Source organism: Elephantulus edwardii, unplaced genomic scaffold, assembly GCF_000299155.1.
Source record: "Elephantulus edwardii isolate Elephantulus edwardi_28Jun2011 unplaced genomic scaffold, EleEdw1.0 scaffold00015, whole genome shotgun sequence".
NCBI lineage: Eukaryota > Metazoa > Chordata > Mammalia > Macroscelidea > Macroscelididae > Elephantulus > Elephantulus edwardii.
The window spans coordinates 8,558,186-8,569,740 of record NW_006399765.1 but is presented as its reverse complement, the minus strand read 5'-3'; the positions used below and the strand labels follow the sequence as shown (position 1 = coordinate 8,569,740).

At 40.7% G+C, this 11,555-nt stretch overlaps 2 protein-coding genes across 3 annotated transcripts in view; one reads left to right on the top strand and one right to left on the bottom strand.

The window, feature by feature from the left end:
• Window positions 1-2,490: 2,490 nt before the first annotated feature.
• On the bottom strand, window positions 2,491-3,548 carry ROMO1 (reactive oxygen species modulator 1). The gene is made up of 3 exons (XM_006881485.1): window positions 3,498-3,548; window positions 3,184-3,314; window positions 2,491-2,676 (listed from the first exon to the last, which is right to left on the bottom strand). The coding sequence occupies exons 2-3, from the start codon at window positions 3,312-3,314 to the stop codon at window positions 2,568-2,570; spliced, it is 240 nt and encodes a 79-aa protein (XP_006881547.1). The 5' UTR covers window positions 3,498-3,548; the 3' UTR covers window positions 2,491-2,567.
• Window positions 3,549-3,664: 116 nt separating this feature from the next.
• NFS1 (NFS1 cysteine desulfurase) overlaps window positions 3,665-11,555 on the top strand; it is a 17,192-nt gene continuing 9,301 nt past the window's right edge. Inside the window, exons 1-5 of one of the 2 annotated variants that reach the window (XM_006881483.1) lie at window positions 3,665-3,761; window positions 4,283-4,389; window positions 6,730-6,846; window positions 7,159-7,242; window positions 10,334-10,486. In XM_006881483.1, coding sequence (XP_006881545.1) covers window positions 3,665-3,761; window positions 4,283-4,389; window positions 6,730-6,846; window positions 7,159-7,242; window positions 10,334-10,486 — 558 coding nt within the window. The remainder of the gene's footprint in view (window positions 3,762-4,282; window positions 4,390-6,729; window positions 6,847-7,158; window positions 7,243-10,333; window positions 10,487-11,555) is intronic. The other variant, XM_006881484.1, reaches the window with a different exon arrangement.

Below are 11,555 nucleotides of genomic sequence, written 5' to 3'. Positions count from 1 at the left end.
GTCAAATGCTTAACAGCTGCCCATGGTGGACATACTAGTATGGTGGCGCTCTCAGTTTGACAGGTTTGGAAGCAGGAGTGGCAATCCACTTTGCTAAACCACATGCCTATGGAAACTGAACTTGGAGAGACGATAATTATAGAGAAAACCTTCAGGCATTAGGAGTTTTGCTTGACTTGATGGCAGTAACATCGTTTACTACAAACCACCTTCATATTTTGGGAGAAACTTGTGCTTAAAAGATTCTTAATAGTGCCGCATGCAGTATATAGGATTTGGTGGAAGTTGTGCTGGCAACAGTTATTTCAGGTATTTGGGAGAAAGATTGGCAAATTCTTCATGTGATTATAACCTACCAGCTGGTTCATTGATGGCATGCAACAGTACTGGTTCGTTCTTTTGGGGTTTTTGTCCTGTGAAGGATAAGCCAGTCATGTAGGTTAAAGGCCAGGTGAGGGTGGTTGGTAGCATAGAAGGGTTTTTTGGTTTTTTTTTTTTATTTAATGAAAATTTTTTTCTGTATTTTATTAATTTTCATAATAAACATTTACAGAGATTTTGGGTTTCCATTCATTCATTGTTGCACTCATAGAAGGGTTTTTAAGCTGTCAGATCTGCCCAGAAAACCTTTGGGATGGGCAATTGGCGGGTTTCCTGAGTAGTGTACCATTCAGATGGATGGTCATTTGATGGGTGTGTTGGGTAGTACCAGATTAACCTGGTTTGGTTGATAAAGGTCACTCATTACTCAAGGCCATTATGAGTTCTGCCAACCCAAGTAATGCCATGCGACTGAGGGTTTGAATTTGAAAGCTGAGATTGAGGTGGACAATTTTCAATATGATTTGACAGCCTCAAAAACCTCCAGTGACAGCTGATTGTCACCTGTAGTTGCTCCTAGATTGTTTAGGAAAGGTTAATAGTGGACTGTAGGTTTCCTATTGAGAATAGGTGGTGGTCCATGCCAGTTTTGAGGAAGGAGGCACTTCTAAAGTTCCTGGGACCATAGTATGGGGCAGCTGTTATGAGCTGATAGTGCAGGTTTCGTAGAGGAGGACCTGGGCTCTTGTCTAGGAAATTACTATGCGAGGAAGAGGTTAAAGTGGCAGGTAATATGAAAACCAACAGGGGCAAAGGATATAGGTGTCAGGGAAGCAGGAAAAGACCTGTGGGGATAAGGAAGCCCTCTTCCTTTATATATGACCTAAATAAGATGTGGCTAACTCTTAAGAATGAGAATTCCAGAACAGTCAGTTGTGTTCAGGAGGCAGGCATCAAAACAGCAAGGAAACATCACATGGTTCAAAGTCAGGAAAGTGTATGCCAGGGATGCATCCTATCTCCATTCCTTGGCTATCTATAAGTTGAACAGATTATTCAGGAGGCTGGGCTGTATGAGTAATGTGGCATCAGGATAGGAGGAAGACAACCTGCTTTATGAAGATGACACCTTGCCGAAACTGAGAAGCACCTGAAGTATTGACTGCAGAAGGTCAAGGAGTGCAGCCTTCACAGTATTAGGAAAACAATTATCATTGGGCTGATTGGTGGCATGATAGACCATGAAGAAATTTGAGATTGTTAACTGTTTGCTCGGCTTCCCAAGCAACACTCTTTGGCACCAGCAGGCAGGAAATCAAGATGAAGTGCATTGGGAAAATCGAGTCGGGGACATCTCCAGAGTACTGAAGAGCAATTATGTCAATCTGAAGACTAAGGTTTGCCTGATCCAGGGGCTGGTCCTCACTACTGCTATGCATCACAAAGCTGGACAATGACTAAGGATGACAAGAACTGATGCTGACAAAAATGGAATATAGCTAGGAGTGCAAACTGGTTTGTCCTAGAGAGTGAAATAAGGCTACTCTCAAGAGGCATGGATTTTGTAGCTCTGACATAGTTTGGGCATGCTGCAATGATGGAGGCTTGGAAGGGTGGAGGGACAGCACAATAGAGGAAGACCCTGGCTGAGGGGTTTATTTAGTGACTGGGATAATGGTGCTACATGTCTCAGAGACAATGCGGCTGGCTTAAGATAGAGCTGGGTTCAGAGCTGGTATACATAGAGTTGACTCAGTGCACATAAGAATAAATGCCTTAGGACTGCCAAAAAAACTATCTTGTGAGAAGTGCAACCAGGGTGCTCTTTAGAAGTAAGGATGTATAACTTCCTTTTACATACTTTCATCAGGAAGAGTCAGTCCTTTCAAAAAGAAAACATTGTGGGAGTACTAGAGGGTCAGTGAAAAAGAATAATGTAATTTTGAGTGACTAACGTTAAGAATGGCGAAGCGCTAGGGTAGCTATGATGGCACCCAACAATAGCCCGAAGCCTATGTTAGGGCATCATGGAAACCCCATCTGTAGGAAGGCTGCTCGAGGTACTAGGCTAATGAAACATTACTTTTTTGCATAAATCAGATTTTCTCTTAACCTAGGTGACAGATCTATAGTTAGGAGGTAGTATAATGCTTCTAACAGATTCTCAGATTACTCAAAGACGATTTTATTATAGTACATAGGATGGGATCACAAGGAATAGGTGTAGGGGGCAACCATTGCACTGGTTAGCATCGGATGCCCATCCCTATGGCCATGAATGTGCCAAAAGTGCCGCCACTCTGCATCATGGTTTTCCCAATGCCGCCCATCAGCTCTCGACCCCGCATTCCGATCCTGTGAGAAGAAAATCAAGATAGGGTCAACTAATTTACAATCTGGGAAAATGGGAATAAACAATCTCAATGTGAAAAACGTCCTTCGGAGTAGTGTTTGTTTCATGTCTACAAGCCAGTTTACATGATAACACGTTGCAACACAAATTTGTTTCATTACTTCCAACCTGAAATGAAAATAACGGCAGCAACACTGGTGAGAATTATTAAGCGTTGAATATATGCTACATTCGGTGCTATGTGCGCTTTGATATGAGCCTTAGAATGAAGAGGTTCCTGTGCCTGGATTCTACCCTGGGCGAAGTTTAGCCACTTAACAGCTGCCTAAGGTTAAAGAACGCACTTTTACACACCGTAGCTTTGAACATATCTCTCCTGTCTTGAAAGTGACAAGAACATTAATCTCGTTAAGTGTTCAAAAACTAAAGCACTGGATTTTGGCTCCGGAGTGGAGTGGGGCAGGAGATCTGGTAGTCCCGCCCACAGTTTACCGCCAGCAACCCCTCACCTGAGACAGGAAAAGGTGCCAAAGAGCGCCCCGGCCGCCATTCCCACTGCGCAACCCATCACGAAGCCCATCTTCACGCGGTCGAAGCAGCTTGGCTGCGACTGCCCGTAAGGACCCACGGCCACCGGCATCTACAGGGTGTGGGGGATATGGAAATGCGGGCCCGGACTCCAGCTTGGGAGTCAGGAGGAGGACGAAGGAGCGGGAGAGGGAGTGGACTCGAGGGTTCAGGGAAGCTTTGGAAGGCGAAGGATCTCGTTGCCAGACTTCACTACCCGTTTCGCGTTCCGAACCCCGCGCCGCGATGCCCCCACCTCACCTCGTTCGCGCCTTCGGTCGCTCAGCTATACGTCTCACACAGTAAATGGAGCGTAGTTCTCTTGCGACCCGTGGAATTGCTTCCGGGGCGTGAGGTTACACTTCCGGGATCCTGAAGTTGAAGCTTCATAGTGTTCGGGCCTTCGCTTTAGTCGTTTAGACTATGCTGGTGCGGATTGCTTGGAGGCGGGCGACTCTGGCCTTGAGTGCGGCTCCCGCGTCGAAGCCCGGGACGCCCTTCCGGGGGCTGTGCGCGCGCGGTACGCTCCTGGTCCTGGTGACGGCTACCCGCGGGAGATACAGGGGCTTGTCCCCATGGCCACGGATACGCACCTGACCATACCCGAGCCTCCCTGACCCGCTCCCCCTTCTCCACCCTCTGACTGTATCCAGCTTTCCCATGCTAGCCCTCCCTCTTCGGTGCAGTTCCTCATATTCTGACTCTCAGTCCCTCAGAACCTTCGAGGCTCCACTTTGAAGTCCTTCTCGACAACTTTCAGTGATCGTAGTCAGGCTCCCATCCCTCAAGTAACCTTTCAAGGAGCTCTTTGCTCCGTCTCCACATTCCTTTGGAATGTCTTATTCCAAGGATATCACTCAAGACACCATGTCCCCCTTTTGCTTATCGCATGCTCAGGTTTTCTCTGATGTTTTGTCTCCTTTCCCTTTGAGATCTGACCCCAACATCTCTTAAACTAACCGTTTGACTTACATTCAGTTTTTACCTTTTCCTGTCATGGTCACATGCCCTTTCATCTCTCCCTTTGTCCATCTTTGTCAGTTGTAGATCATGGCCCCCAGGCGGCAGATAGGGACACTCGCTCGACTCCCGAGGCGGAGTCAGTGCTACGACCGCTCTACATGGATGTGCAAGCCACAACTCCTCTGGTAAGGCAGTTTTCTCCGGGGTTCGATATAGGAATTAAGTGACTGTGAACAGAAATGCCTTGGTTATTTACAAGTTAGAGCCCCGGGGGAAAACGACAAGACAGGAGTCAGAAGATTTACGTTCTAATTCTCTACAGATGGCTATGCTACTTGTTATTGATGTTGGCCAGTTCACTTGCGTGCAGGCATGTTAAAAGTTGTTATGTACCAATGAGTTGGGACAGACTCAAAACTGACTCTGAAAAAAAAAAACCAAAAAACTGACTCTCCAGCGGGTTTTCAGAGGTAGTATATATCGCCTGGGAGGAGATTCCTATCCTTCCGCAGAAAACTGTATCTAAAAGGGAAAACAAAGCTCTACCATGTGCCAGACTGGCACTTAGTAGCTTTGTGGACTTGGGCAAGTTAAAGGTGGGTTAAAAGTTGTAAAGCTTTTAAAAAAGGGCCTGACAGAAGATGAGCACTTAAATATTAATGTAGCGTTTACCAGGGGATGGGCTTTGTTAGAAGGGCTATTGTCCTGGGCTAATCATGTCTCAACCCTTCATAGATCACTTTGGATGGCAGAAATGGTAGTGATGTCACTCAGTGCTGTTTCTCATAGTGGCCCCTTCCTCCATGGACCTCTTCCCTTACCACATCATAATAGAATCCTTAGAAAAGTTTATTAATTTTAATAATAATATAATATTAATTTTAATAAGATAGTATTTAATAATTATACTTGTAAATTGTCGAAATATATTTTTGAGATTATGTGAATGTTAACAAAATTGTTTTGTAATTTTTTTTCTTCATTGAATTGCAACATTAGTAACTGAGCAGAAGCCTTTTTCATTTTTTCTCCTTTTCTTTTAATACTACTGCAATCTTAAAAATATTATTGATAAAGAGGGAGCTCTGGTGGCCTAGTGGCAAGAAGCTGTGCGGCAATCCTGAAGGCATGTCGTTCAAATCCAGCAGACGCTCAGCTGGAGAAGGATGGCAAGCTCCTCCTGTGCCAGTCAGATCCGATTTGGTACACAACAGAGTTAAAAAAGCTGATAAAGGTTCACAAATACTACTTGCCACAGCATTGTGGCTATTTGTAATGTTTCACAAAATCAGCAAGTGTAAAAATACTTAACATCAAAACCACGTAATTGGGTAAAAATGAGAGTTCTGACCAGAATGCATTGGAAAGAATTTTTTTAAATTAGAATTGTGTATCTATCTTATATCACTAGGATGGTGACCTAGCAATAAGATTCTGGGCTGCAGTCTCAAAGGTACAAGGTTTGAATCCATCAAATGTTCTGCAGGAGAAAGATAACTATTCTCTTCCTGTGGTATTTACTGCCTCTGAAAATCTGCTAGAGGGTCAGGATTGTTTCCAACTTGACAGCAGCAATAACCACATCTTCCTTATAGATACATCAATACATGTAAGCTGGGCTTCAGGAAAATATTTTTGTTTTAAAATAAATAAATTTCTACTGCACATTGCACAAGAATTTTTTTTCCACAATAATTTGCATTCATTTTGGTGTCACTCCCTGTGATATTGTCATTTAAGGCAGTCCACACTCCCTGTACCCTTTGAGTAATGCAACCAAGGAATGGTAACACTTGTAGAAACAGCTGTCAGAACAATACAGGCATACGGGGACATACTATGTTTGAATACAGACCACCACAATAAAGTGAGGTAGATGATTTCTTTGTTTCTCAGTGCATAGAAAAGGAGTGTTTACACTATCCTGTAGTCACGTAAGTGTGCAATAATGTTATGGAAATGTTTGAAATGTAAGAATTATAAAATATGACATGAAGTGAGTGGCATGAAGTAAGTACATGCTATAGGAAAAATGGTACCAATAGACTTGGTCAACACAGGCTTGCCACAAAGCTTGATTTTGTAAAAGATGCAGTATTTGGAAAACATAACAAGCAAAGCGTGCCTGTATTTGTGGACTGAATGTTGGAATGACGTTGTTGTTGTGTTCCTTCAAATAGAAATCAACCCTTAGCTGACCCTCCAGTGAGTTTTCAGAGGTGGTAAGTTACAAGGGAAGAAATTGCCCATCTTTCTCCTGCAGAGCCCCTGGTGGATTCACACCACATACTTTTACGTCTGCAGCACAAGTCCTTACCATTAAGCTATCAGAGCTCCCTGATGGGATGATAGAACAATATAATTTTAGATTTATTGTAGTTGAGAATATATCAGACTGCTATTTGTTTAGCTGTTATCTAAAAGATTGGGCTTATGTTGAGGCCTATGGGGCAAATCTGAAAAAATGGAATAAGGCTCGAATTGTGTATGGGCTGGGGAAAACTGATGTATTCTTTTATGTTCAGGACCCCCGGGTGCTTGATGCCATGCTCCCTTACTTAGTCAACTATTATGGGAACCCACACTCCCGGACACATGCTTATGGCTGGGAGAGTGAGGCAGCCATGGAACAAGCTCGACAGGTTAGTACAGAGGAGTCTTATTCCAGGGTCACGTGTTTAGTGTTCTGTAGGTCTCCGTGGATGTGGGTAGAGATGGAGGTGTTTTGGGGCTCTTCTGGGTTTTGAGAATAGGCATTTCCTAATTGGTTAATCTCTGGTCAGGTACCTGCTTTCTCTAAGCTTCAGTTTCTCAGAACACTTAAAATGGGATTGATGCAGGGTTTCTTCCTTGGGCAGTGAGCTCTTTTTTGCTCCAGAGCTCTGTCTCAGCTGTGCTCACACTAGGTTCCTACCTGGGTAACTGATACTAGATGTCTGTTTCTTGGCTTGCAGCAAGTAGCATCTCTGATTGGGGCTGACCCTCGTGAGATTATTTTCACTAGTGGTGCTACTGAATCCAACAACATAGCGATTAAGGTAAGAGAGGAAATATGTAAAATGCATATAATAACATAATACTTGCCTCAGGATAGGAAGTTTAGGTTTGTTTCCAGAGTTATTAGTCCTCTGCCTGATTCTGTTAAGCCATCAGATGACCTTCCTTCAAACTGCAGAGACCATGGAGCCAGAGATCAAATCTCTCCAAAGATGGGAATGGTTGCTGGAATGCAAAGCCTTTTCAAAACGTTGATACTCTTTCTTTTGAGAATCTCTAGAGAACCAAAATGTAGAGATCTAGTGCAGCTCTGATGATGTTCTCCTTAATTCCATAGATGGATAAGGTGAAGAAATAATCTGCTATTAAAGGATTCTGCTCTGTGGATAACACATAGGAAAGACAGAAAAAAACATTACTTATTTAGATACTTGTACCTTTCCTCCACACTTTTTTTTATTTTATTGATAATAATGTATGAAATTAGATAGCAAGAGAAAAATAAATTTTTGTGTTTTTCTTTTTCTGTCCTTATCCTTGTGAAAAGGAACTCTGGTGGCATACATAGTCTATAGAAAGTTGCTCTGCTATCCCAGAGGCAGCACCATGGCAGAAAGATGGGCAATCTTCTGCACAATTCACAGCCTCCAAAAACCTTCTACCGAGTCAGTTCTGACACTCTAGCAATAAGTTGGGTTTGTTTATCGTCATAAATGTTTAGTCCCTACGTAATCATCAGAGAACTGTAGTGTTCTTGTATATTACATGTACTGCTAAACAAAAGATAACACTGAATCCATCAAGTGCTCCGGAAAGAGAAAAATGGTTAGTTTCCTTCTTTTTTTTTTTAAAAAAAATTATTGTATTATTTTTACGTGTACCGTCAAATCAGACCTGACTGGTACAGGAGGAGATTGCCCCCTCCTTCTCCAGCACAGCATCTGGTGGATTTGAACCGCGTACCTCTGGGATTGCAGTGCAGTTGTCTTGCCACTAGGCCACCAGAGCTCCCTAAGGTAGTTTTCTTCTATAAAGATTAATTAACTTTGGAAACCCAATAAAGGGTTGCCATGATCTAAGAGCATTACCTTTTGTTTTGGTTATGTGGACATAATTTTGGCTTAACTGATATTCTGTTCTTAAATATAGTATTCTGTTAAAGCTCTAGACAATGGTGAACATTTTATTTCTATTTTAATCTTTGTAATTTTTAAAAAATAACTCAGTGTACATATTGTGAGAATTTTTTACTCTATAATAATGTTAAAATTATAAGTGTAAGTCTTCCACTCCTTTCTCCCATTTTTGACCTTAATCCTACTATACAAAATTAATTTTGTTAAGTTTCTTTATTTTATTGTATAGTTCCAGAAAAAAGTTTATTTATATATATATACACACACACATATACATATACATTTCTTTTAATGCTTTTATAATTGTACTCTCCTGTGTCTTCCTTTTCCTCATTAATAATAAAATGTTATTAATGTAGTCTTCCATTTTAAACTTCGTAATTTTTTACATTTTTATTTTATATTGGCTTGCTTACAAAGCACAAGCTTTGTGTTTAATTATTATGAAACATTGTGTTTCATTTTATTCTTCATTCATACTGTGTTTCATAAAATCATTCCCATTAATTATGTTTTATAAAATTAATCACCATTGGACTATGCTCTCTATTACCCTCTCTTTTCAGGTACCCACTGGATTGTTCTTATTTTCTTCACCCCCCTCCCTCTAGCCACCAGATTGTGCAATTCTGTGATTTTGCCCCTACCCATCCTCACCCCTCTGCTCCTACCCCTTTACCCCCTTGGATCCTCATACATTTCTTTATTAACTATCCTCCTATTTTTATAATGGTCTTATGCATTATTTATCCTTAACAGACTGAGTTAGTTCACTCAGCATAATGTTCTCCAGTCTGCAAAGTTATGTGGTATTTTTGAAATCGCTGTTCCAGAGCCATAAGCAATAAATGTTGGAGAGGATGTGGAGAGGTAGGAACTCTCATACACCATTGGTGGGATTGTTAAATGATACAACCACTCTGGAAGGCAATTTGATATTTCTTAAAAAAATTGAATATAGAAATTCCTTGTGACCCAGCTATTCCACTACTAGGAATATACCCCAGTGAAATTAGAACTGAGACATTAATGGAGATATGTACATCAATGTTCATAGCAGTGTTCTTCACCATTACAAGAAACAGCACTAATGTCCATCCACAACTGATTGGATTGAGAAATTGTGGTACATTTCCATACATATTCCATAGACATGGAATACTTTGCAGTACTCAGGAGCAATGATTTGGAAAGATAAACTTCATAATTTTTAATATAACTATATTCTTTCTTATGAAACTGTGTTACCACAATTTAGTTTTTATTTATTGTTGAGAATGTTAGTAATTTCATTTTTTTAGTATTATAACTACACCATATTTTGTCTCTAATTTCAATCTGTCTTTTGAGACACCTTCCTAAGCCAAATTTAAAAAGGCATCAGAGACAAAGCTTATCAATAGAGTTTCTAAAATATCTTTTTAAAATTTTTTAAGCTGTGCTGCAATCCCTAAGGCATGTGGTTCGAATCTACCAGATGCCCCACTGGAGAAGGAGGAGCATTCTCCTCCTGTGCCAGCTGAATCTGATTCGACAGTACACAATAAGAAAAAACAAAACAAAAAAATTATCTAAAAAGATTATAAATACTACCTTCAGAAAGGAATAAATGTATGAGTTTCACTTCTTTTTATTATTTTTGTGTGAGTGTACCGTCAAATCAGGTCTGACTGGTACAGGAGGAGATTGTCCCTCCTTCCCTGGCAGAGCATCTGGTGGATTCAAACCGTGCACCTCTGGGATTGTAGTTGCAGCTCCTTGCCACTAGGCCACCAGAGCTCCCCCATGAGTTTCACTTCTATACTTCCAGATTGTGTCTGAATATTACCTAGTAGACATGATTGTTATTTAAATAGATATAATAGACATATTCTAGCATCAAAGGACAGACATTTCCTAATTTTTTACTTTGATATCTTTTCCTTTCAGAAATGAGATCAGAGTCATTGTTCCCTCTCTGAGTGTGTTTCTTCCTTTCACCACCACCAATTTCTAGGGGGTGGCTAGGTTCTACAAGTCACGGAAAAAGCACTTGATCACCACCCAGACTGAACACAAATGTGTCTTGGACTCCTGTCGCTCACTGGAAGCTGAAGGCTTTCAGGTCACCTACCTACCAGTGCAGAAGAGTGGGATCATCGACTTAAAGGTAGGGATGACTTTTGTCAAAAGGGGATAAAATAGGAGCTCAGTTTCATTCTATCAGTCTCTTTTTCCTCAGTTTGAGATTAAAGGAATAGATCTAATGGTTCAGGTAGGATTTGAGAGAAATACGCCTATCAAAAAAAATGAGCATTTGCTCTGGTTGAATATACATCAGGAGAGAAAATATAGGTATTTCTCTTGAGTACTTGTTTCTCAGCTTTGTTGGGTTTTTTTGTTGGCATGAGAGTTTCAGGGCGGATGTGTAGTATGCCAAGGACTTACTGTCACTCTTGCAAAACTCTTTTACTTATGTTTCAAAACCCTTTAAAGAAGGACTGTGGTTTGCTTAAACAGTACTTCTCTTTTTGGCACATTTCTTTATTACTCATTTTCAGAAGTGAAGTCAGATTTTGGATACTTGCATCTCTAGATAAATCCTAACGTGTGCTTTATAGACAGTTTTCTACTTCAAACTGTTTTTTCTCATTCTTTGTTTCTTTCCACTTTCTTCTTGCTCAGTTGGAGCTTGTTGATGGCCATTTCTTTCCATTGTCTTTGGAATGACTCTTTTTTTCATTCCCTTTTTGTACTGCATCCTAGATCTTAGCTACCTTGTGACTAAAGCTCTTTTGCTTGAAATTTAACCACCACCCTCCAGTGTTTTTCCCCCCCTCTCTATTTTATTTCTTTAATACTGGTTTTCATACAAAATTATTACAATGTGTAGATCATTCATGTACATTGCATTTCACACCTTCCTGCATTCACATTGTGTTTTAAAAGATTATTCATGTTTATGGCATTTTATAAAATTAACCTCTCCAGTTTGTTTTGCAGACTATTATCAGACTTGACTTTTGTTTTTTAAATTTTTTTTATTATTAATTTCAATGAAAATGTACAGAGACTTTGGATTTCCATTCATTCATTGTTGCACTTTTCTCCCTGTCCACCCTTCACCCCAGTATACTCCCTGTTCTTTACTATTTTGTCTATTCTGCAGAGCATACTTTGACAACCATAGCTAGAAAATACTCCCTCTTTTGTGTGTGTGTGTGTGTGTGTGTGTGTGT

Excerpts from the sequence above, each read along its gene's own strand:
- ROMO1 (XM_006881485.1), bottom strand. The coding sequence starts at position 3,314 with ATGCCGGTGGCCGTGGGTCCTTACGGGCAGTCGCAGCCAAGCTGCTTC. Across the intron at positions 2,677-3,183 it reads GGCACCTTTTCCTGTCTCAG|GATCGGAATGCGGGGTCGAG; the intron begins GTGAGGGGTTGC and ends TTCTTCTCACAG.